The 25,638-nt window shown below is 44.8% G+C and overlaps 1 protein-coding gene across 1 annotated transcript in view; it reads left to right on the top strand.

Moving 5' to 3' along the window:
- Positions 1-25,638, top strand: part of LOC126470407 (polyamine-transporting ATPase 13A3-like) — a 287,566-nt gene that overhangs the window by 141,123 nt on the left and 120,805 nt on the right. The window contains exon 7 of the mRNA XM_050098255.1: positions 8,691-8,873. Coding sequence (XP_049954212.1) covers positions 8,691-8,873 — 183 coding nt within the window. The remainder of the gene's footprint in view (positions 1-8,690; positions 8,874-25,638) is intronic.

Genomic DNA, 25,638 nt, shown 5'->3' with positions numbered 1-25,638 from the left:
AGAATGAAAGATGGATTTAAAAAAAAAAAATTTATGTGCATTTCTTTTGGAGTGACCCTCGTATATACCAAACCGTGTCAGTTAACAACACCAAACATGAATAACACCTGTGTACACTGGTTGCAGTTCTACTTGTTACAGAGAGCTGAAACTCCAAGTCATTTCCTAACTGCCCATGGTATGTAAATATAGAAAGTTACATTAACACCTGATTGTGTCGTCTGGGTGCTTAACTTTTTCTGTCATGCAATTTATTTTTTCCGTTAACCATGTAGGTGTCCATGTTCCGTTTACGTCTCACTTGAGAATGGCTTAAGTAGATAACTTTAACTACTAGATAACGATAAATATTGACTCCATCCATTATGGCCTGGTTTCATGGGACTTATTTTAATTGTTGCTCAAGTCCAAAATGATTGATTGTGACTTCGCACATTTAAATCTGTTTTTCAATCCTTGCTCTTAGAACTAAAATTATCTGTCCTGCCCCACTTTTCTGAAATAATCTGAATAAATTTTGTGTGATTTCTTTAACTGACTACATGCAACTCGTTGTATGATCTTCACTACTGTCTCATTGTATGTATTCTATTACTTATGATATTGTAAATTGTCTACCTGGACTTCTAGAAAGTAAATTTGATATGGTTAAACTGTTGATACTAAATGGTCAAACAGCTGAAATTTGTCATATGATCATCATAGGTGCCTAGTGATGCCAACTGACAAGTTATGCTGAGTCATACTGTGCTTTATTTTAGCATCTCAGTTATTGTACTAATGAAGGTGATGGACTTCATAAAGTACATGAAGGAAAAAACTACCTAGCCTTCAGAATGTTACTGCGTTCCTCAGGGAAGAAAAGGGAGTGGGGGGAAGAATGGCAGAAATTGGTGACAGTTGGAAAGGAGGAGTAGATCACTCATGCCTCAGGTTGAGAAAGATGTACGTCTTGTGAGAACGAGGGGAGACAAATATGAGAAAAGGGGTGGGGAGATTGTGTTAGAGAGAGTAGTAGGCCAAAAATAGTACGTTAGTAAGTGCTTCAGTTGAGAGATGACAGGACGACAGAGTGAGAAGTAAAAATAAATCTCCCACCCCCTGTCACCCTCGAGCTCATCATTCATTTGCTGGGTACAGGCTTAGTGATCCCAGGGTTCCTGAGCTGGGGACTGGTAAGCACCACCAGACCCTTGTCACCATAAGCTCTGAGCATGCTTCAGTTACCACTGTAAGGCACGGCAGTGGAACATTGTGTGTCATAGGGAACAGGGATCTTCAGGCAACCTCTGGGGAAACTGCTGCACCTCAGTTTTACAAGGCTTGCCTAGGCATGTAAGGCTCTGTCTGGGTGGACTTTTATTTCCTTAGCTGCTCATGGAACCGAGATGGATCCTTCGTAGTCTTCTCTTCCACCTCCCAGCGGAATGGGTGGGCCACTCTTAGGTACTAACACCCAATCAAATGAGAGGGCTCATGTACCCAGTCCTCCAGACCCAGGGACATTAAAGAATTTAAGTGGGTTTGTAACAGAATGCATGCTGCTGGCCAGAGTATGTTTTTATTGAGTAAATGGAAAGAGGGGAGTTTTGAAAAGAGTTTAGAGGGGACTGCAGGTACTTTAAAATCAGTAAAGTGGTTACGAAATGGAACATTGTTGGTGCAGACATCAAGTTCCCAACAAGTAACAAACCTGCAGAAGCCAAAACCCTTGGGGAATATACCATCCCACATTAAATTACAGTAAAGGTGTTGTGACCTGCACAGATGTGGTAGGCATCCCCAAAGAAGACCTGAAAGTTGAATGGGCCCAAGAAGGCATTGTAGATGTGCAGAATGTTATGAAAAAGGTGGAAGGCAATATGATTAAATCCAACTTGTTAAGCCTCACTTTTAATAGCACAAAACTCCCGGAGCATATTAAGGCAAGTTTTCTTCACATAACCATGTGGCCCTACGTCCCCAGTCCCATCCGCTGTTTTAAATGCCATCAATTTGGGCACACTGCACTTGGATGTAAGGGAGAAACCACTTGTGGCAAGTCTGCCCATGGACTAGTCAGATGTTCATCTCCTCCAAAGTGTGTGTATTGCTCTGGGGCTCATCCTGTCTAGAATAGGGACTGCTGCGTCTTCCTTGAAGAACGGAAGATACCGGAGATAAAAACCACACAACAGATCCCCTATGGTGAGGCCAAGGAAATTTATAAGACCATGCAGCTTCCCCCCCCCCCCCCCCCCAACCCCCCAAACATTCACTACCTGCTTTGCGTCATTTGTTAAACAGCCAGTACAGAAAACTGATGCTGCTACACAGAGGTAGCTAGTGTTAACACAAGTACCTGTGTTTGTCAGTGTAATTGTGCTGCTACAGTTTCTTTACAGGCTACACTTCCTCTCAAAACATCGGACGAGTCTGTGGTTGCTAATGTTGCAGGGCTCCCTGCTCCCCCTAAGGTTCAGTCTGGTCCACTGCCACTACTGCTGCCCCTGTTGTGGCTCCAAAGCCTACCCAGGGCAAAAAGTCAAAGGCCAAGTGCCCCCCACTGATTGAGTTGGGTAGCAAACAGTCTGATGATGTCAATATTATACTATCTGACATCTCTCTTGACTCTCTGGTAGAGCTAATGAAGCTTGATGTCAGATGGGGGCAATTATCTGCCCCAAGACAGAGCCCCCACCCATTACGGGCTCTCCTCCTCAGCAGAAAGACGGGGTGAAAGAAGCAACCCTCATGATAGATAGCTCTTATATTACAGTAGAGTGGTAACGGGTTCAGGATACATGCAGAGGAACTGAAACTGCTAGTGCAGGAACACCCCCTGTGCCTGTGTTTATAAGAAACACATTTTAAAGCCACTGACAATCCTGTGATATGGGGCTATGCCCTTCACGGAAAAGATGACCTGACTTGGGAGAGACCCAAGAGACGGGTTGCTGTGCTTGCCAACAACGCGCATCACTCCTCTGACCTCCCCCTGGCTACTGACACGCAAGCAGTTGCTGTCAAAATTCATGGGTATCAGAGGATCACTGCTTTCTCACTGTATCTACGTCCACCAGATGCAATAGACTCAGAGGCTCTCACTCCCGTGACCATTTCTCTTGTTGGGGGACTTCAGTGCCCATCGTGTCTTGTGGGACTCGACCTCTACTTGCCATCGGGGTCAGGATTTGGAGAGTCTCATGATGTCTCACGAGCTGTGAATCCTCAACACAGTTACTCGCACTCATTTCTGCACTGCTACTAGGTCATTCTCAGCGATCGACCTCTTTTTCTGCTCTCCCACCCTCGTAGATTCTGTTCAGACGGAGGTCATTGACAGTATTCATTCCAGTGACCATTTCCCACTCCTCATTCATCTATTGAATGGGGCACTACCTGAAGTGAAGTCACCAACGTGGATGGTCAGCAGGACTAACTGAATGCTGTTCAGACAATTGGCTGTGTTTGGACACCACAACAGCATCCATGGGTGGGTGGACCACATCGTGCAAGTGATGCATCATGCTACTGACTTGTCCATCCCAAAGTCCTCAGGTCATCATAAGAGGCATCCTGTACCTTGGTGGACAAATGAGTGGCATTCAGCCATCTGGGACAGGCGTGTGGCTCTTCAACGGTTAAAATGTCACCCTACAGCAGAAAACCTCATAGCCTTTTGAGTCGTGCGTACAAAAGCTGGATGTGTAATTAAGGAGAGCAAGAACAGGTCATAGCAAGCATTCCTGAACTCCATCAACAATTCCACTTGTTCTATGAAAGTATGGGAAAAAATCAGGATGATTTCTGATAAACACTGTCATTTACCAATAGCAGCAGTGCTGAAATGGGATGTCTCCAAATAGCTCCCAGAGACATAGCTCAGACGCAGGCAGAGAAGTTTGCGCAAACCACTGCGAATGCCAGCCAGGATCCTGCGTTTCATCGTTACCATGCATCTGTACAAAGGGGAGAATTGGCCTTCAGATCCCACAATTCTGAGACTTACAACTATCTTTTCTACCTGTGGGAGCTGGAATCGGCCCTGTCTGAGACTCGTGATACTGCACCTGGTTGTGACAAAATCCTGTACTGCATGCTTCGACATTTGCCAGCAGCGTCAAAGGAAATTATTCTTAAAAATGTTTTAATCTTACATGACAGACAGTTAACTTCTCCAGCTCGTGGAGAGGCACTTTTCATTTCTCTCCTGAAACCAGGAAAGGACCGCACATGTCCCAGTAGTTATCGGAGTATTGCCTAAACATGCTGTGCAGGAAAGACCATGGAGCAAATGGTTTGCCATTGTCTGGTCTGGTTGTTAGAGACCAGGCAACTCCTTAGCCACTCTTGGTGTGGATTCTGGAGATTTCAGTCCACTGTTGACAACCTGACCCTGTTAGAGGCAGCTGTTCAGCAGTCTTTCCTACAGAAACATTCCTGTATTGGTATACTTTTTGATGTCAGTAAGGTGTAAGATACTACTACAAGACACTGTATTCTTGCAAAACAACATATGGCCTTTCCTGTGTCAGCGGTTATTTAGGACCTGAGTTGGTGACTCCGTCAGATCTCTTTGAGCAGGAGAATGGCGTCCCTCAGGGCAGCGTTTCAAGTGTTACCTTCTTTGCCATAGTTCTACATCTACATCTACATTTATACTCCGCAAGCCACCCAACGGTGTGTGGCGGAGGGCACTTTACGTGCCACTGTCATTACCTCCCTTTCCTGTTCCAGTCGCGTATGGTTCGTGGGAAGAACGACTGTCTGAAAGCCTCCGTGCGCGCTCTAATCTCTCTAATTTTACATTCGTGATCTCCTCGGGAGGTATAAGTAGGGGGAAGCAATATATTCGATACCTCATCCAGAAACGCACCCTCTCGAAACCTGGCGAGCAAGCTACACCGCGATGCAGAGCGCCTCTCTTGCAGAGTCTGCCACTTGAGTTTGTTAAACATCTCCGTAACGCTATTACGGTTACCAAATAACCCTGTGACGAAATGCGCCGCTCTTCTTTGGATCTTCTCTATCTCCTCCGTCAACCCGATCTGGTACGGATCCCACACTGATGAGCAATACTCAAGTATAGGTCGAACGAGTGTTTTGTAAGCCACCTCCTTTGTTGATGGACTACATTTTCTAAGGACTCTCCCAATGAATCTCAACCTTGTACCTGCCTTACCAACAATTAATTTTATATGATTATTCCACTTCAAATCGTTCCGCACGCATACTCCCAGATATTTTACAGAAGTAACTGCTACCAGTGTTCGTTCCGCTTTCATATAATCATACAATAAAGGATCCTTCTTTCTATGTATTCGCAATACATTACATTTGTCTATATTAAGGGTCAGTTGCCACTCTCTGCACCAAGTGCCTATCCGCTGCAGATCTTCCTGCATTTCGCTACAATTTTCTAATGCTGTAACTTCTCTGTACACTACAGCATCATCTGCGAAAAGCCGCATGGGACTTCCGACACTATCTACTAGGTCATTTATATATATTGTGAAAAGCAATGGTCCCATAACACTCCCCTGTGGCACGCCAGAGGTTACTTTAACGGCTGTAGACGTCTCTCCATTGATAACAACATGCTGTGTTCTGTTTGCTAAAAACTCTTCAATCCAGTCACACAGCTGGTCTGATATTCCGTAGGCTCTTACTTTGTTTATCAGGCGACAGTGCGGAACTGTATCAAACGCCTTCCGGAAGTCAAGAAAAATAGCATCTACCTGGGAGCCTGTATCTAATATTTTCTGGGTCTCATGAACAGTATCACATCCATGGTGAGAAGTCCCGTAGAGTGCTCCTTCTTTGTGGATGATTTTACTGTTTTCTGTTCCTTCTCCAGTGCAGCAACAGTGAACCGTCAGTTGCAACAGAGGTTAGAGGAGTGTGCCACAGAGGCGGGTTTTCAGTTTTCTGCAGATCTCTCTCTCTCTCTCTCTCTCTCTCTCTCTCTCTCTCTCTCTCTCGTGTGTGTGTGTGTGTGTGTGTGTGTGTGTGTGTGTGTGTGTGTGTGTGTTCCTTTTAATCGTATTTTGGCTTGAAATTGTCATAGTTGCCACACCTGAGGGATGTGAAAGCCAGAACCCTGAAGGCACTGAATATCTTAAAGTGCCTTAGCCACAGGTCTTGGGAGTGGACAGGGCACGTCTCCTCCAGTTTTATAGGGCTTTTGTGTGTTCGCAGCTGGACTACTTCTGCATGGTATGGATTTGAAGAGCCTTCTTATTTGTAGATCATTGATGCTGTCCACCATGAGGGGATTCAGCTGGCCATGGCTGCTTATAGGACCAGTTCCATACCCAGCCTCTGTGTTGAGGCCAGGGAACTGCCACTCACTATTCGGCAGCAGCTCGTCATGATGAATCAGGCATATAAGTTCCTCGCAGCTCTGACTTCACCCACACACTATACTGTTGTTCATCCACCTCTGGAACTTCTTTTCTCCAACTGTCCATGGGTCACAGTGCCATTTGGGATCTGCGTGCAGCATGTGCTGGAATCACTTGGTGTTGAGCAAGTACGACCCTAAATCCGGGGTTTGAACCATCTGCCACCCTAGTTACTGGAGACGCCCAGAGTGATTTTATATTTGGTGTGGTACAGGAGATATTGCACTCCTGCTTCCATTTTTATTGCGACATTTTGTGACATTTTATCTGAGCACCGTAACTGTGTAGCTCTTTTTATGTATGGGTCGGAACGGGGTTTTGTTCTTTGCTCTGTTGTTTTCCCAGATTGTGTCCTCAAGGTCCTACTGCCTCGAGCCTTTACTGTCTTTGATGCAGAATTATTTGCGATCTTGCGGGCGCTGGAGCAGATAAGATTCTCTTCCAGTGTTAAATTTCTTGTCTTTTCTGATTCTCTGAGTGCCCTACTCTTGCTGACACTTTTGTACCCTGCAGATAAAGGTCAGACTGTCCAGGATGCCCTCCTCCAACTACAAGTGGGGTTGGAGGTGTCTTTCTGCTGGGTACCAGGGCATGTAGAAATTGTGGGGAATGAAAGAGTGAATCTAGCAGCCAATGAGGCGTGTCTTCATCCTCTGGTATTCCAGTGTGCCATCCCCCTGCATGCTACCATCTCACTGTTGAGCTCCAGTGTCTGACATCGATGGGAGGATGAGTGGCTGGAAGTGACAGACAAGAAGCTGCATGTAGTAAAGCCTACAACTTGGACGTGGCATACCTCCATCCAGCCATGTTGATGGGATGAGGTTCTCATCACTCATCTTTGCATAGGACACAGCCCCTTGCTGCATGGCTTCTTGCTCCAGTGAGAGGACCCACCAATGTCTGGCACTTGTGGCGTACAGATCACTGTGAACTAAATTTTATTGCACTGCGTTTTATTTTCCAACCGGTGGGCTGCAGCTGATTTGCTGATGGATCTATAATCTATTTTCCATAATGATCAAATAAATGTAATTAGAGTTTTGAAGTTTTGTGAGTTGTCCATTGTTTTCACCAAGATTTTAGTCCAATGGTTTTAGCATGTTCACAGGGTGACTGGCTCACCCAAATTTTACATGAGTGGTCAGCTAGTGTCATTTTCCTGTGCCTTCCTTTTAGTTCCTTTTTCATTTTACTTGTGACTTAATCTCGTGTACAGCATCTTTTATTCATTACACACACGCGCCCGCACACCCACACACCCCTGTTCCACTTTCCTGTTCTCCCTCTCTGCCCCATTCTCTCTTCTGTCCCACTCCTTCCCCCTCCCCCTCCTTCCCCATCCCCCTCCCCCTCCTCCCCTCCCCCTCCTCCCCTCCCCCTCCTCCCCTCCCCCTCCTCCCCTCTGCCTCCTCCCCCTCCCCTCCCCCTTCCCCCTCCTCCCCCATCCCCCTCCTCCCCCTTCCCCCTCCTCCCCCTTCCCCCTCCTCCCCCATCCCCCTCCTCCCCCATCCCCCTCCTCCCCCCTCCCCCTCCTCCCCCCTCCCCCCATCCTCCCACTCCTGCATGTGTATGTGCATGTTTGTGTTTAGTTTTTTCCTGTCTCCTTATCCGGTTTTCTACTAGTTTTTAATTGTTCCCTTCATTCCGGGTCTCATTTATCTTCCTCTTGATACTTCATTACTTCTCATTCTACCTTATCATCTCTGGTCTGAAGCTGGCTCAGTGATTACCGATGTAGTATTTTCGAGCTCCTCCTCCTCCTCCTCCTCCTCCTCCTCCTCCTCCTCCTCCCATTGACACCTCCCCCTTCATCTTTGACTCCCTATATTGTAACCATCAGTGTGTCCGTTTTAATCTGTAGTCTGAGTAATCTCCTCCCTTCTTTTTGGCCTTCCCAAATCTACTTCTGTTTCCTTCCTGACGAAAGAACTAACAGTTTTGAAAGCTAGCTATAGTTTTTTCCTTCTTTTAGATGTGTCCATTAGTGGTATGAATGTAAGTACTGGCCAGTCAGTCTCCTTATAATTTTACATATCTCTCAAGTGAATATTACTTTTGATGCAAAACATTTGAAAACTGTGACATTTCACCTTCCATTTCAGAAACATGTTCATGAGATTTTCATGTTTGGAAGTTTAAAAATATTTATCAATTGAATTGTACTTTATTTTTGTTTTGCTCATTTATTGTTTTTAATTTAATTATCCTTGTGGTATATTATTTTGGAGTCTTGTATTATTTTGCATTGAGAGTGCATGCTTCTTTTAGTTGTTGTGTAAGTACTTCTTGTGTTTTTTCCAGGTTTCTGCTCTTGTAGTTCGTACAGGATTTTCTACTCTAAAAGGCGAATTAATCCGATCCATCATGTTCCCTAAACCCATAGGGTTTAAATTTTATCAAGATTCTGTGAAGTTTATATTGGTTCTCTTCGCAATTTCTCTTCTGGGAATGGCCTTCTGTATCTATGTATTCCTGAGGCATAAAGTATGTGATGGTTTGTAAATGTTATCTAAGGTTTTTTTATATTAGTAAGTTTTAAAATTTGCTTTAACTGCTTTCCAAAAACACATCTGATACAAATTGATGAATAATCTTTTTACTTAATGTGTACAAAGTTTATTAATTTGGGTGTCCCTGGAGTAATGGTCATTAGTCAGGGATAGAACAGGAACAATCATTAGAAGCAAAAATATTTAGTAAACATGGGCTGTAAAATGCATACATTAAAAGCTATGAACACTTGTTCGGTGGAGGCGATGTTTCACAGTCACAAATCTGAACAAGTGCTCATAACTCTTAAGGTATGGACTTCAGAGCCCAGGTTTACTGGACAGTTTCCTCTTTTTCGGTCCATACTACGTCATCTCAAAATATGGAAAGCAAAGAGCTTGCAGTAGAAGAGATATGTTTCATAGTATCGAAGCTGAAGCAGAACTCATAGCTCTTAAGGTATGCATTTTAAGAGCCCATGTTTGCTAGACTTTTTGCTCTGGATAATTGTTCCTGTTGTATCCGTTAATACTGACCCTTCCTCCTGGGACACCCTGGATGTGACAAAGTAAAGTAATACCTTCGTAGTGGTAAGCTGGGTGCAGTATTTGTAGAAAATGGTATGTGGTAGCAAATAATACATCAGTTACATACTCATATTAATTTAAATCATTTGTAAAAAAGAAAATCCAGGTGTATCTATATAATATTTTAACTAATTTTTATTTTGGTGTTAATGCAGTCCCTATTAACACTCTCTGAATCAATTAACTGACTCATGACATGATCCAGTATCATTGTAGTTTGTCACAAGAATTTTGCACAAAATAATTCTTGTGCTGTTTGTGCAAGAATTTAGTCACACAGGAAATTTAATTAAAGGAAATGTAGACATTCAGTACTGTGTCTGCTAATATTTATGGCTGACAAAAGCTGTGACAGAAAACTTAAAATGATAAACCCTTTCTTTTCTCCAGTAAATTTTTGTTAGGGAGAATGAAATTGAATTGGACTGGTTGCTTAAGTATTAAAATTATGTAGGTTGCTTCAAGTGTTACAAAATGAATACTTTGTCCATTAGAGTTGCAAACAGTTAACACGCTTTCTGTTGAATATGGAAATAAATGGAGACTTTGAATATCAACTAATTTGTGTGCTCTGTGGTGTAGCTAGCACGAGTGAGTCTGTTCAACATTGGCAAAATTTTTTTATTTTCAAATATTCTTAAATTAGTGCTCTCTTTCACGGAAAAATCTTGGAAGTTTGTATTAATCAGGGGAAAGAGGAACAAGTTGTGCATAAAAATATGCCCCAAGTAGGAATGAGCACATGGGTAACATGAAAATCTCATTGCTTATGCATAAATATCTGGTAGTTAAACATACTGCACAGCTAATGAGGCAAATAAATTCTCTCTTTCAGCAAATAACAAACATTTAGTGGTTTATGAGACAAGAAATATATAATTTGCAGGCCAAATTTGGTGGATAATAAACATGTTTCTCTTTCTATGTTATTTGTAAACTTTAAATGTTTCATAGTTTTTGTCATCTACCATAAATATGAGAAATATTCCCGTACAGCATCCTCATGTAATAATACTGTGGTCTAATTGAAACTACATGTTAGTTATCATGCCTCACATGTCTCAAGAGTTGTCAGTTGCTCCTCAGTTAAGGTTCAATCAAATGAGGAGACGGCTGTCTCCACTGCCAGAACACACACTTATAGTTATTAAATGAAGCTGAAGCTGAGTATGTCTGTGGCTGTACAATGAACACAAAAGAGTTAGTCATAAAGTTTTAATTATTGCCTCAAAAAATAGAGTTAAATAATTAATAGTACATATTGAAATCACCATACCGAAATAACCATAATATGCCCCTGCAGTAGTCAAAACAAAATGGTGCAGCTCACTGCTAATGTGGAGTATCATGTGGTAATTATTAGGCACAGTGGTCTAGCAATAAAGCGTGTGTCTGGAAATTGAGAGTTCACGGGATATAATCTTATTTGGACCATGGATTTTTCAGTCTGCATTTTAACCTAGCCTTCACATCTCAATGATGTGAGCAATTGCCAGAAATGACACATGGTTTGGATTCCATGTTAAACTGCTGTAAGTCTCCTTGCCTCTGTTGGATTAACTGGGCTATGTTGGGTACAAGCATGTTGCTGAAGTGCCATCCAGTTGAAAGTCTTGCACTAGGCCAATGAGCAACATGAAATTATTATTAGTAGTGCAGCAGTTCATACCAAGTTTGATGGAAGTGTGTGGCAACAGATGCTTCCACTGTGGTCAAACAAATTTAAATGGCGAAGAGTGAAATGGCAGGCTGTCTCTCTCTGAAGAACTGGGAATAACCAGAAAAGTGGAACCCCTGTTGCTCAAAGACTACTGTACCACAATCAAGACAATAGTGAAAATAAGTTGTGGATCAATTTTTAACTATTGAACATGGCACAGATCACCTGCTTGGTTCCATGACAGTGCGCACACATTCAAAAAGCATGCCAAACAGCGGCAGCACCAGAAATTTCCGTCTCATCTCCAGAAGGACCTCTTTAGCTGCTTAAGGATACAGGGTACTTATTAATGGTGGAAAAATCGAATTTTTTTAATGACTTTATTAACTTCTATAGTCTTTCCCAATATATATATAAAAAAACAAAGATGATGTGACTTACCAAACGAAAGTGCTGGCATGTCGATAGACACACAAACAAACACAAATATACACACAAAATTCTAGCTTTCGCAACCAACGGTTGCTTCGTCAGGAAAGAGGGAAGGAGAGGGAAAGACGAAAGGATGTGGGTTTTAAGGGAGAGGGTAAGGAGTCATTCCAATCCCGAGAGCGGAAAGACTTACCTTAGGGGGAAAAAAGGACAGGTATACACTAGCACACACACACACATATCCATCCGCACATACACAGACACAAGCAGATATTTGTAAAGGAACCTTGTGTGCGTGTGTGTGTGTGTGTGTGTGTGTGTGTGTGTGTGTGTGTGTGTGTGTGTGTGTGTGTGTCTGTGTCTATATATAATCATAGGGTTTTAAATGAAAAATGACCTATATATACCAAATTTTAAAGTTACAGTCATGTATGCCACCATGCCCCCTTTATTTCTGTTACAGAAACCAGTATTACTTTGGAAAAAAAAAAACTGTGAACATTTTTGTTTCCAGTGATTATACTTAGGATACATTGTATATGTTGGTAACAGTGCTGGTTTCTAGTGTCTGTTAATGATTACCTTTGCTAGTACACTCCTGGAAATGGAAAAAAGAACACATTGACACCGGTGTGTCAGACCCACCATACTTGCTCCGGACACTGCGAGAGGGCTGTACAAGCAACGATCACACGCACGGCACAGCGGACACACCAGGAACCGCGGTGTTGGCCGTCAAATGGCGCTAGCTGCGCAGCATTTGTGCACCGCCGCCGTCAGTGTCAGCCAGTTTGCCGTGGCATACGGAGCTCCATCGCAGTCTTTAACACTGGTAGCATGCCGCGACAGCGTGGACGTGAACCATATGTGCAGTTGACGGACTTTGAGCGATGGCGTATAGTGGGCATGTGGGAGGCCGGGTGGACGTACCGCCGAATTGCTCAACACGTGGGGCGTGAGGTCTCCACAGTACATCGATGTTGTCGCCAGTGGTCGGCAGAAGGTGCACGTGCCCGTCGACCTGGGACCGGACCGCAGCGACGCACGGATGCACGCCAAGACCGTAGGATCCTACGCAGTGCCGTAGGGGACCGCACCGCCACTTCCCAGCAAATTAGGGACACTGTTGCTCCTGGGGTATCGGCAAGGACCATTCGCAACCGTCTCCATGAAGCTGGGCTACGGTCCTGCACACCGTTAGGCCGTCTTCCGCTCATGCCCCAACATCATGCAGCCCGCCTCCAGTGGTGTCGCGACAGGCGTGAATGGAGGGACGAATGGAGACGTGTCGTCTTCAGCGATGAGAGTCGCTTCTGCCTTGGTGCCAATGATGGTCGTATGCGTGTTTGGCGCCGTGCAGGTGAGCGCCACAATCAGGACTGCATACGACCGAGGCACACAGGGCCAACACCCGGCATCATGGTGTGGGGAGCGATCTCCTACACTGGCCGTACACCACTGGTGATCGTCGAGGGGACACTGAATAGTGCACGGTACATCCAAACCGTCATCGAACCCATCGTTCTACCATTCCTAGACCGGCAAGGGAACTTGCTGTTCCAACAGGACAATACACGTCCGCATGTATCCCGTGCCACCCAACGTGCTCTAGAAGGTGTAAGTCAACTACCCTGGCCAGCAAGATCTCCGGATCTGTCCCCCATTGAGCATGTTTGGGACTGGATGAAGCGTCGTCTCACGCGGTCTGCACGTCCAGCACGAACGCTGGTCCAACTGAGGCGCCAGGTGGAAATGGCATGGCAAGCCGTTCCACAGGACTACATCCAGCATCTCTACGATCGTCTCCATGGGAGAATAGCAGCCTGCATTGCTGCGAAAGGTGGATATACACTGTGCTAGTGCCGACATTGTGCATGCTCTGTTGCCTGTGTCTATGTGCCTGTGGTTCTGTCAGTGTGATCATGTGATGTATCTGACCCCAGGAATGTGTCAATAAAGTTTCCCCTTCCTGGGACAATGACTTCACGGTGTTCTTATTTCAATTTCCAGGAGTGTATTTACTTTTGTTTCACTGAAGCAGTTTGTTCACGTTACTGAATGTTTGTTTCCCCAAGTGCTACATATATTTGTGGAAGTATATATCCTTTAGTGTGCAATAAATACAAAATATGCCATGCATCAAGAAATTCAATTAAAAGAAATTCGGTGGTAACGAGTTCACAAACAAAGCAAGCCACACTGTTGAAAGTAAACTAGGTATAAGTTGTTCAGGGAAGAAACTCCCACATGGCACACCTCCTGGTGATTCAAATTTTTGTGTTGACAATGACACTAGTTGATGTGGGCCACACAGACTTGCAGCCTCAAATTCAGTAACACGGTTGCAAAATCGCCCAGTGTCATAGTAGCATTCCCATCTCCCTCTCCTCCAGCAGTGCAATAAGCCACCAAATTTTTCCCTCAAGCTGCGGAATGACCTGCTACACAACCAGCAGGTCGGACATGATGGAAAGAATACTCACACGAAGATTTTGTAGATCCCTCCAGCCAATAAACATCTGAATCTTCATCTGCCAACTGCAAACACTTCAACAAATCAAACAAATCAATGGTCTCCTCTTTCGCCAACTAGGAAAATCTTCTTCAGCAGTGTCACTGCGTGATACCCCTCACCCGGCTGACCTCCATGTCGTCCGTGCACACTGCCAATCATTTTTCTGCCTTGGAATCCGCAGACCAACTGAGGGAGAACACTGACACCTCTGTAGATCTCATGGAGCAGGATCCTCCAGCCTCTGCACACTGTAGCAGAGTGTTTTCGAAGGCTGGCACTTGGCAATTGCCAAGGTGACACCCCCTCATTGTTTCCCTCCTCCCCTTTCCGTGTCATGACTCTCCTTCAATGGAATGTTCATGACCTTAGATCCAACAAGGAAGAATTACAGCTGTTCTTAAAATTGCAACACTCACTTGTTCTCTGCCTCCAGGAAACAAAATTGCATCCTCATGACTGCTTTGACCTCTTGCATTTCTTTCTTTCTGGTTTAATTTGACCCTTCTCCCATTGACAGCATTCCATCTCATGGGGGAGTCATGGTGCTCACCTGGGATGATGATCATAGTCAAACCATCTCACTGAACACCCGTCTGCAGGCTGTTGCAGTCTGCATTTTCTTTCCTTGCTTCACCTTTTCTCTTCGTACTGTCTACATCCCTCCATCATTAGGTGGCACCAGGATAGATTTCCTCCAGCTTATTGGTCAACTCCCTCATCCATTTTTGCTACTCAGTGACTTTAATATGCACCATCCCCTTTGGGGCTCTCCCAGAAACTGGCCAAGAAGTGCCCTCTTGGCTGACTTTCTCAATCAGCTACACCTCATTTGCCTTAACAGTGGAGCACCCATGTTCCTTTCAGACTCCATGCACACCTATTCCCATTTGGACCTCTCTTTCTGCACTGTCGAGCTTGCCCATCATCTCGAGTCGTCCATTCTCTCTGACACACACTTGAGTAACCATTTTCCATGTGCTATCAATTTGCTGACTCCTACCCCACCTATGTGCAAACCCAAATGGCAGCTTTCTGAGGCTGACTGGAGGCTTTACTCCTCCCTGGCGACCTTCATCGAACAAGATTTTCCCAATTGTGATGACCAGGTCAAATACCTTACACACATTATCCTTACTGCCATGCAACATTCCATTCCTCGCACTACTTGTTTACCGTGCCATGTCCCAGTACCTTGGTGGGTGGAGGCATGCCACAACACAATTTGCACATGAAGATGTGCTCTTTGCGTTTCTAACCCTCATCCTACAAAGGCGAACCACATTTATTATTAGCAGTTGTTTGTGCAGTGTCGTCAAATTCTTCGGTATAGCAAAAAAGCTAGCTGAATTTCGTTTACTAGTTCTTTTAACAGTTTCACCCCCTCTTCCATTGTGTGGACCAACCTCAGACGGCTCTCTGGGACCAAGTCCCATTCCCCAATTTGCGGCATGACTATAGCAGGTAATTTCATAGTGAACCCTGTTGCTATCTCCAACACCTTGGGCCGCTATTATCCAGAGATTTCGAGCTCCACCCACTATCACCATGTCTTCCTCCATTGTAAATGAGTGAAGGCAGCTCGGGTGATACCGTTCTTCTTTCAGAATCATGAGTGCTACTATGCTGCTTTTACTATGAGGGAGCTAGATCATGCTCTCACTTCATGCCAACCCTTAACTCCAGGGCTGGACAATGTTCACATTCAGATGTTGCAGAACCTTTCTCTTGTGGGCCAGCACTTTCTCCTTCATGCATATAATCGCACGTGGGCAGAGGGCGCATTTCCCAGACACTGGTGTGAAGCCACCGCCGTACCCATATCCAAGGCCAGTAAGAACAAACACCTTCCTTCTAGCTACCATCTCATTTCTCTCACCAGCTGTATTTGCAAGGTCATGGAACTTAAGATTTCTGCCTGGCTGGTATGGTGGCTCGAGTATCATAATTTACTAACCACTGCACAATGTGGATTTCGAGTGCGCCATTCTGCAGTTGACCATTTTGTCACTTTGTCAACTCATGTCATGAATGGTTTTCTGTGGAAATATTGGACTGTGGCCATGTTTTGTTGATTTGGAAAAAAGCCGACAACACTTGCTGAAGGACTCATACCCTCTGTACCCTCTACACGTGTGACTTCAGAGACCTCCTGCCCTGTCTCCGTCAGGAATTTTTAAAAGACTGAGTTTTCAAGGTGCATATGCATTCTACCTTGTTGGACACCTCTATCCAGGAAAAGTGTGCCTCAGGGTTCTGTCCTCAGTGCCATCTTCTTTGCTGTTGCCATTAACCCTATTATGGCCTGTCTCCCACCGGGCATCTCCAGCTCCCTTTTTTTTGACAATTTTGGTATGTATTGCAGCTCTCCAAAGACTTGTCTCCTTGAGTGGCATCTTCAGTGATGTCTGTCATCTTTACTTGTGGAGCATTGACAGTGGCTTTCACTTTTCCACTCACAAAACTGTCTGTATGAATTTCTGGCAGCTCAGTGGGTTTCTTTCACTGTCCTTAAACCATGGCCCTGTTTCTCTTCGATTCACTGAAAATATGAAATTCCTGGGGGCTCATGCTTGATAGGAACTTTCTTGGTCCTCGCACATTTTACCTGGCTACCCACTGTACCCAGTTCCTCATTCTCCTGCATGTCCTCAACGGTACTTCCCAAGGTGCAGATAGGACCACCCTCTTCCATTTGTACCGATCCTTGTCCATTCAAAACCAGGCTGTGAGTGTTTCGTTTATGCATCTGCAAGTGCGTCCCTCTTATGCCATCTAAATAAAATTGCGGCATCCGTTTAGCTACTGTCACCTTTTACACTAGCCCTGTTGAGTCTAAAGGCAGAAACTGCCAAATCACCATTGTCATACTGACGCAATGTTCTCCTCAGTGGATATGCATGCCATTTGTCTGCCATGCCTTGCCTATCATCGTATGTGTCATTCTTCAATGACTCCTTTGACAGCCTGTATGGGGCACATGTCTCTTCTGTGTGACCTCCTGGTGTTCGCATTCGGCTATTGTTCTGGCAGCTTAACTTCATGTTACCTGCCACTTTCACCACCTTGGCTTCATGTGGCGGCCCTTGTTCACCTTGGACTTCATTCGCTTCCTAATGACACTACTCCAGACTCGTTCTATTGCCGTAGTCTCACAACCCTCACACAGAACTTCGCGATAGTACCTTCGTGTACACTGATGGTTCTCATACTGACCGTGGTGTCAGGTGTGCCTTTGTAATTGGCACCAATGATTTTCAGTATCTACTTCTGGAACACTGCTCGGTATTAACAGCGGAGCTCTTCGTCCTGCCACGCAATACATCCAGTGACACGACTTTTCAATTGTGTCATTTGCTCCAACTCTTTCTGTCTCTTCAGAGCATCTGCATGCTGTACACAGCCCATCCCTTAGTGCAACAGATCCAAGAAAGCCTGCACTTGCTCACCTTTGATGGTGCCACTGTGATGTTTATGTGCGTCCCTGGTCATGTTGGTCTGACAGGAAATGAGGCTGCTGATGCTGCTGCCAAGGCTGCAGCCCTCCTACCCCAGCCAAGTAGTTCTTCCATTCCTTCCGATGATCCCTGTGTTGCCATCTGTCAGTAGGTGGTGCCACTTTGGCATCACCACTGGTCTTCACTCCAGAGAATTAAACCTCTCCGAGCAGCTAGACCGACCTCCTCTCGGCCCTTTCACCACAAGGAGATCATTTTAGCTAGGTTGTGTATTAGGCACTGCCATTTTAGCCATTTCCATTTGTTAAGTGATGATCCCCCACCACTTCGTGCTCATTGTCATCAACCTTTGATGGTTCGCCATTACCTGGCCGAATGCCCTTTCTTTAACCACTTACGTTCTAATTTACATTTGCTGTCTGAGTTATAGGCCATATTGGGTAACAACGTGTGGGCCGTCAACTGCGTTTTACTTTTTATCCATTGCAGCAGTGCAGCGAAGGACATTTAATCTTTAGTTCTGGAATTCCATTGTCTCTATGGTGTATTTTATGGACCTTTCTCCAAGAGGAAGTCCCTGTTTTTAGCTCTCTTCCCTTCTGTCGATTGGGCTTAATGTATAATCGCTTTTAACTCCTTTTTCATCTTAGTGTTGTACAGTTGTGACATGGGTGCATATGACTTAGTTGTTTTTGCACCCTAAAACAAAATAAAACAACTATAAAAGAGTGTTACAGCAACCAGGTATCAATGTAGTACCACAGGTTCAGCAGGTAGCTGGGCCTGTCATATATATAATGATATCAAATGTGTCTGATCACTATGAAGGGTAATTTGAGTACTGTGCAATATTGGGAGAAGATTGTGTAGTCTATTGTCTGGACGTGCAGGCAGCATTCCAGTGACTTGTTTGTTTGTTTTTCAAGACAATAATGCACATGCATGTTGCAACCATCTCACGAATGCCTTCAAGCAGGAAACAGAAATTAGCCAGATGGAATTATTTGGGTATCTACTGATACAGACCCAACTGAGGATGCTTGCTACTTTCAGTACATTGTTGCAGGAATCCTCACATACTTGACATACTCAGGAAGACTGCCTTCAGCAAATGGCTTGAGCAGCGATGTCTCAGCCACATTGAAGGTATAATACCAAGGAGAATCCAAACATGTTAAAATGCACAGGGTGGAATGACACTGCATTAAATATTACCCAGAAACAGATTTTGATTTCACAGGTGTACATAGGTGTGCACTTTTGAGTAGATAGCCTTATGTAGTAACTCACTGGTTACTACACCTAACACCAGCAGACAGAAGTCGTGTCACTGCGGCAAGCATAGTGCATCTCGACATTCAAACGGCGTGCCCACAACTACCTGAGATGACTGTAAGGAGCATCCCAGTCATTTACCACTGTCACCCGGTCCCTCATGAGTGTGCAGCACCACAGCAGCAATATCTGAAGTGGACAGTGTCTTTATAAGCACAGGCACAGATTTCCAGGGCATTATTTGTTATTGTATTCGATATATGTGCACTGCTTGCTTTGTGCTCTTCTTGGTGTCACTCCATGATCCTCACTACTTGCATTGTAATCGTGTTGATGTCACTCTTTGACCCAATAATTTTAACGCGTGTGTGTCTCCTTGTGTTCCTAGCTATAACACAAGTGACAACTAGTGAGGGTTGACTTTTCGCATGTTCCAGATTGTGTGGTTTTTCTGCTGATTGGCTCTTCCATAGAGGCTCTACTCGTATCACTTCTGCAACAGCAGCAGGCACATACAACCATGTTGGAACAGTTGTTGGACATATTGAACCAGGCTCCACCACCAGTTGTTCAACCTTCATTCCCACCCTGTGATGAATCCACGAAAGACTGGAACTCATGAAAAGTGGCTCAGCTGACACTTCATGGTGTTCTGAGTGGGAGGCCACTAAAGCTCTTTTCTTATAATGCCTCCTGTACCAGTTAGCTCCTCTATAGGAACCAGTGTCACTTTCTGTTTATATGTGTAGTTTTCTGTCCTCCTATCGCTGCAAGCATATGCTTATGATATCTGTAGCCCCTGGAGGTGGACCTCTTGCAATAAAAAAAGTCACTTATCTGTGGTATATCAATCTCTTGCACCTGTTGCTGCAGAAACATGCTCCTTTTGTTCAGTCTGAAGCTTGTGAGCATGCTTTAGTGCAGTGTAATGATTGTGTGTGCTCCGTGCCATGTCTTGAAACATTTCAACCTGGCGAGCATCTGATCCCAGCCATGGGAGTGTCCAACTACGTGTTGGGAGGTGGTCCTGCCATCACCATTCAGATGGCTCCTAACAGCCTATTTCCTTTGCGTTGAAAAAACTCAACTCAGCTCAGCAACATTATTCTCAAGTGGGAGAAAAAGCTCTTGCTATTGTCTATGCCTTAAGAAAACTTCGTGTATTCTTGTATGGTACAAAATTTCATTGAATTACTGACCATAAGCCCTTGGTTTCCCCTTTTAGCCATTGTGGTCCTTATCCCAGTACAAATTCCATTCTTGTTCCATGTTGCAACATGCGAATGCAGATGCTCCATCCCAGCTCTTCATGGACCTGGACTCCTCATTTGACCAGGAAGGACTGCTTTGTTTCCTTCTAGATACGGAGGTGAAGCACACAGTGGATGGCTTTCCCATCTGTGTCTCCCATTTTTCCCCTGCTGTGGCGGTGGATCTGATGCTGTGGCAGGTCATACACCTGATAAAACATGGGTAACCTGACCATCTGAAGAGCTAGGCATTGGAGCTGCTTCAGAATTATTCTGCATTGCACCATCACTTTCCCTTCTTGGAGGGTGTTGTTCTCCTCTTAACAGAAGGGTTCCCTCCCACATCATGGTTCCAGCAGCTATGCACCAGAAGGTCCTGTGCCTGTCACATCAAGGTCACTGGAGAATCTCTCCAAAGAACTGTTTCCAAGCCAATACATGTTTTGGCCAGGCATCCGTTGGCAACACCTTGTTGCAGCTTGCCACAAGTGTTGAGGTCAGCAGGCAGCACTGTACGCTGTCCTTTCGCCATGGCCGACCCTTATACAGCCTTATGAGAGTACCCACGGCTGTTGGCAGTGGGTGCTTTTTCTCGGTTTTGTTATGTCGTTTGTTGTCCTCTGCAACAGCAGATACCACTATCAGAGATACTCTTCATAAAAGACTTTCCTTGCCCTCGGGTTTCAGACTCTGGTCCTCAGTGGCACAATCTGTCAAGGACTTTCGTATGCACAGTGGCATGCACCTTGTCACAGTGCCGCCATTCCCTCTACAGTCAAATTGTGAGGTGGAACACCTTGCCCGTATGTTTCAGACTCAGATGCACAAGTACTTAAAAGTTTCCCTTCCAAAGAGATTCTCATATTTTTTCTCTAAGCTCTTGCAGAACTCCTACATGGCCAACAGCCGTGGATGCCATTCAGCCTCTTGAAGCCAGACAGGCATCCCTCTGTGGTGCTGGTTTCGTTGACATTCATGCCTGGCACACCAGTCTGGGCCAGTGCATTTGGTGTTGCACTCACTGGATTCTGGCTGTCGCCCACAGCCCATCTGGTCTCCACATCTACGTGATTCACACCGGATATCAACTCACACTACCATAACCAATTACATCCTAGGATGGGTGCAGGGCCCCGTCCTTGGGCCATGTGCCCGACACCTTGTTCTTTGTCTGGCCATTCTGGAGTCAGGTTCTGCCTATCTTGGCAGTCGAGGCTTTGTCAATGCTGATGGCAGTTTGCTTCCTGTGGCAAGTGCCAGCATCTCCACTGCAATGGGCAGTTGCTGGCACCTCCCACTGCGATGAGCAGGTGCTGGCAGCAACGTGGACTGAAGCCTGGTCTCTGTCAATAGAGAGCCTCTCCTCCCCAGTCCACCATCGTCACTGCCCATGTCCACACCAGTCACTGTGGAATCTGCCGTCGAGATGGCTCCCTTCCCCACTGCCAGTCCAGTCACCCGTCGCCACAGGGTCCACAAGGGGTAGGGGTACCTTTGTTCCACTCATTTTTTCCTTTATGCATCAGTCTAGATTGGAAACTTCTTACGCCTTTAGCTGTCACCTCTGCACCACCACAGATGCCATGGATGTCTCAGCAGTCACAGCATCATGGATGGCACTGTCTGGTCTTTCGCCGGTCGTTGTGGCCGAGCGGTTCTAGGCGCTTCAGTCCAGAACCGCGCTGCTGCTATGGTTGCAGGTTCGAATCCTGCCTCGGGCATGGATGTGTGTGATGTCCAAGTCTAGGGGACTGATAACCTCAGATGTTAAGTCCCATAGTGCTCAGAGCCATTTTGTCTGGTCTTTCCCCCCAGAAGGAATGAGGAGTGTAGTGACCCACTGGTCACTAAACCTACTGCCAGCAGACATAAGTTTGGCCACTACAGCAAGTGTAGTGCATACCAACATTCAGACAGCACACCTACAACTACCTGAGGTGGCCGCTAGGGGCAGCCCGGTCACCGATCACTGTCACCTGGTCTGCTGTGCACATGTAGCCCTACAGAATCAACACCTGAATGAATGGAATAGCATATTTATACGGACATGCACAGGCCTCTAGACACACATTTGTTAATGTATTTGATATGTGCACACTGCTTGCATTGTTTCCTTCTTGAGTTCACTATGTGGCCCAATAAATTTGTCTTTTTTTCACATCCATGTGTTTCCTCACATTCTAAGTTAGAAGACTTTTATTTTGGTTATTGTTACTTATTTATGTCACAGTAAAGTTTATGTTTTAATTTTATAAGACTTTCTTTTAGTCCCTGCTGCTCTTGAATCTAAGCCCATGCATATTTACAAATATGCAGTTGGAGTAAATGCTTTTCTGTGTAGTTTACTTGTGCCTGAAATAGAGATTCTTGTGAACCACTCACAAATATTTACTGCCATCAAATAGTTTCGACTCAACTGGTGTCATATTAAGTGACAATAATGATAGTTTATATGATAAAAAAATCAAGATTTGTTACATACTTTCATAAATTTATCTTCACTAGAAATGCTTCCAGGTTTCCCTCTCAAAGCATTCCTACAAATGGAACACAAATTGGCATGATTATCCTTTCAATACAGTGCCTTGTGCAATTTTATTTTGTGTTGTTTTTGGACCTCAGATCATCAGTCTTCCTCTTCAGCTACATTGTATGTAGTCAGATATAATAAAAGCACATAACACTAGTTAACAAATTTAAACTTCTTTTTCTGCATCTGGTTTGTAAATGGGTGGATTTACTTAATTTTGGGGTGCTGAATACACTGGTAAAATCAGTTTTTCTCTATGATGTCACATTTCCTAGATACACAGCAGAATAAATAATGGTAATAGCGAAAAGTGACACAATTAAGTCAAACAAAAATATACATTCAGAACGTTTGAAATCAATACTATTTTGTATGTATATATGGGCATGATACCAATAAAAGGTTCAAATTAGTTCAGAAGATATTTTCACCTTTAATTGTCTTTGGTTTTTGAAAAATGTGATGACAGAGCTTTTCTTCTGTTTGCCATTTCATCACTCTCCCTAAGAAGACCGTAGCAGTAGTCACCCATCATCAAAGGGTTCCAATGGCCTTGGTAACGGTGCTCCATGATAAGAATGTCTGAAAGCTTTCAACATGCTCATCGCTTACAGCTCCCAAATTTTCCGGGAAGAAATCAAGTTGAGAATGTAAAAAGTGAGTTTTAACTGACATTCTACGCCACATGTTCTTTTAGTTGTCCAACAGATCATTCACAATGCTAACATAGTTTTTGTCTTTTCTGTTACCCAAAAAGCCCTTCACAATAGCTTTAAAAGAAGACCAAGCAGCTAATTGGATATCTGTAAGTTTGGTATCAAGGGTTGGAGCTTTCAGCAGTTTTCTTATTTGTGGTCCAACAAATATACCCTCTTTCAGCTTTGCCTCACTTAATTTGGGAAACTTTTCTTTTAAGTGATTGAAAGCCTCACCTTCTTTATCCAGAGCTTTCACAAAGTTCTTGATAAGGCCCAACTTGATTTGACGGGGGGGGAAAATGATTTTATTGGGCTCAGCCAATGGGGTATTGTTCACATTTACATTTCCAGGAACATATGACTTCCTTATAGGTCATTCCTAGACTGTTTAGTGGTTCTTGGTGTCACCGCTTTCCTAAAGGCACAAAAGCAGCAGTATTTCGGGAATCCAGCCTGTAAACCTGTAAGGAGTGCAACAACTTTTAAATCACAGCAAAGCTGCCAACCTTATATTTGATTGCCTGTAGCAGTGAAGCCAGGGTTTCATAAGTTTGTTTCATGTCTACTGCGTAAGTCAAAGATACGAATGGAAATGCATTGCCATTATGCAGTAGTACTGCTTTCAAGCTGGTTTTACTGGAGTCAATAGTCACCACTTCTGTGGATTATGTTGTACACCTAGCTGCATCATCAGACCATTGACATCTCTACATACACACACTGAATTCTGCATATCGAAATACTGAATGAAGGAAGCACCTCTTCATCTAAAACAGGAAATTGTTGTCCCTGGAGCTAGAAGGTTGCGTTGTTGCCGTCTTGACGCCATGAGTTCAGCTTGCTGTTTTGCAAGTTTTAGATCGCGAACCAAATTGTTCGCTTCCCATTGATTAAAGAACTGAAGCAAAGTGTCATGATACTGAGGGCAGTACTGTTCTATATGTTCAATACTTCCTGATTAACTTGACATGGTGTCTGGTCCTGTGGCTTTCAAGTTACAGACAGGAATAGGCAACCTCTCATCACGGGGAACAGACAAATGCACTGAAGATACATTGGGATACTTTATTTTATGTCTAGTTTTGCTTGAATGTTCCGAAATATTTGTAAGACAGAAGTAACAGTCTGAATAATGGTCATTAGGTTCACACCACACCATCAGAACAGCAAGTGGCATGGCTCGGCGTTTTCCTTTCAACCACTCGGTTAATGTTGTAGTATAGTTTATGCAGGCAATATGTAACTCATTTGTTACATAGTTTAATTCTTAATTTCTTTGCGTGTTTTTGGTACTTGCATTGTTTAATTCATAAATTTCGGGCGTATTATAGTATTTGAGAGTGTAGCATCGCGTTTTAGTACCTGAATAGTGTAAATTCGTGTAGTCTCCTTCCGCCGCCGAGCAGTGTCAGCAGTGCGCAAGTAGCAGCATTACTGCATTTACTAGGCAATCTTGTATTTTAATAACCGTTTAAATTTTGTCGATTTGTTTGCGCTCTCTGTAGATTAGTTCAGACGTTCTTTGCACAACAGTTTTTAGCATGGATAGGGACTGCAACTGCTGTGTTCGGATGCAGGCTGAGTTGGCATCCCTTCACTCCCAGCTTCGGGCAGTGTTGGCTTCGGTCACACAGCTTGAGGCTGTTGCCAATGGGCATCACTGTGGGGGTCCGGATGGGGGTTTGTCGGGGACGGCCAGCTCGTCCCACGCATCCCCTGATTGGTCTACCACTGTGGTTGCCCGGGATACTGCCCGCATTGAGGCTGATCCCTCACCTGTGGTAGAGTGGGAGGTCGTCTCAAGGTGTGGCAGGGGGCGAAAGACATTCCGGAGGGCTGAACGGAAGGCCTCTCCAGTTTGTCTGACAAACAGGTTTCAGGCTCTGTCTCAGGCTGATACTGATCTTCGGCCTGACATGGCTGCTTGTCCTGTTCCAGAGGTTGCCCTCAGTCTGCAAGATCCGGGCGGTCGCAGAGGGTGGGCTTACTGGTAGTTGGGAGCTCCAACGTCAAGCGCGTAATGGGGCCCCTTAGGGAAATGGCAGCAAGAGAGGGGAAGAAAACCAATGTGCACTCCGTGTGCATACCGGGGGGAGTCATTCCAGATGTGGAAAGGGTCCTTCCGGATGCCATGAAGGGTACAGGGTGCACCCATCTGCAGGTGGTCGCTCATGTCGGCACCAATGATGTGTGTCGCTATGGATCGGAGGAAATCCTCTCTGGCTTCCGGCGGCTATCTGATTTGGTGAAGACTGCCAGTCTCCCTAGCGGGATGAAAGCAGAGCTCACCATCTGCAGCATCGTCGACAGGACTGACTGCGGACCTTTGGTACAGAGCCGAGTGGAGGGTCTGAATC

This window comes from Schistocerca serialis, chromosome 3, assembly GCF_023864345.2.
Source record: "Schistocerca serialis cubense isolate TAMUIC-IGC-003099 chromosome 3, iqSchSeri2.2, whole genome shotgun sequence".
In the NCBI taxonomy this organism is placed as follows: domain Eukaryota; kingdom Metazoa; phylum Arthropoda; class Insecta; order Orthoptera; family Acrididae; genus Schistocerca; species Schistocerca serialis.
This window is presented reverse-complemented; position numbering and strand designations above follow the sequence as displayed.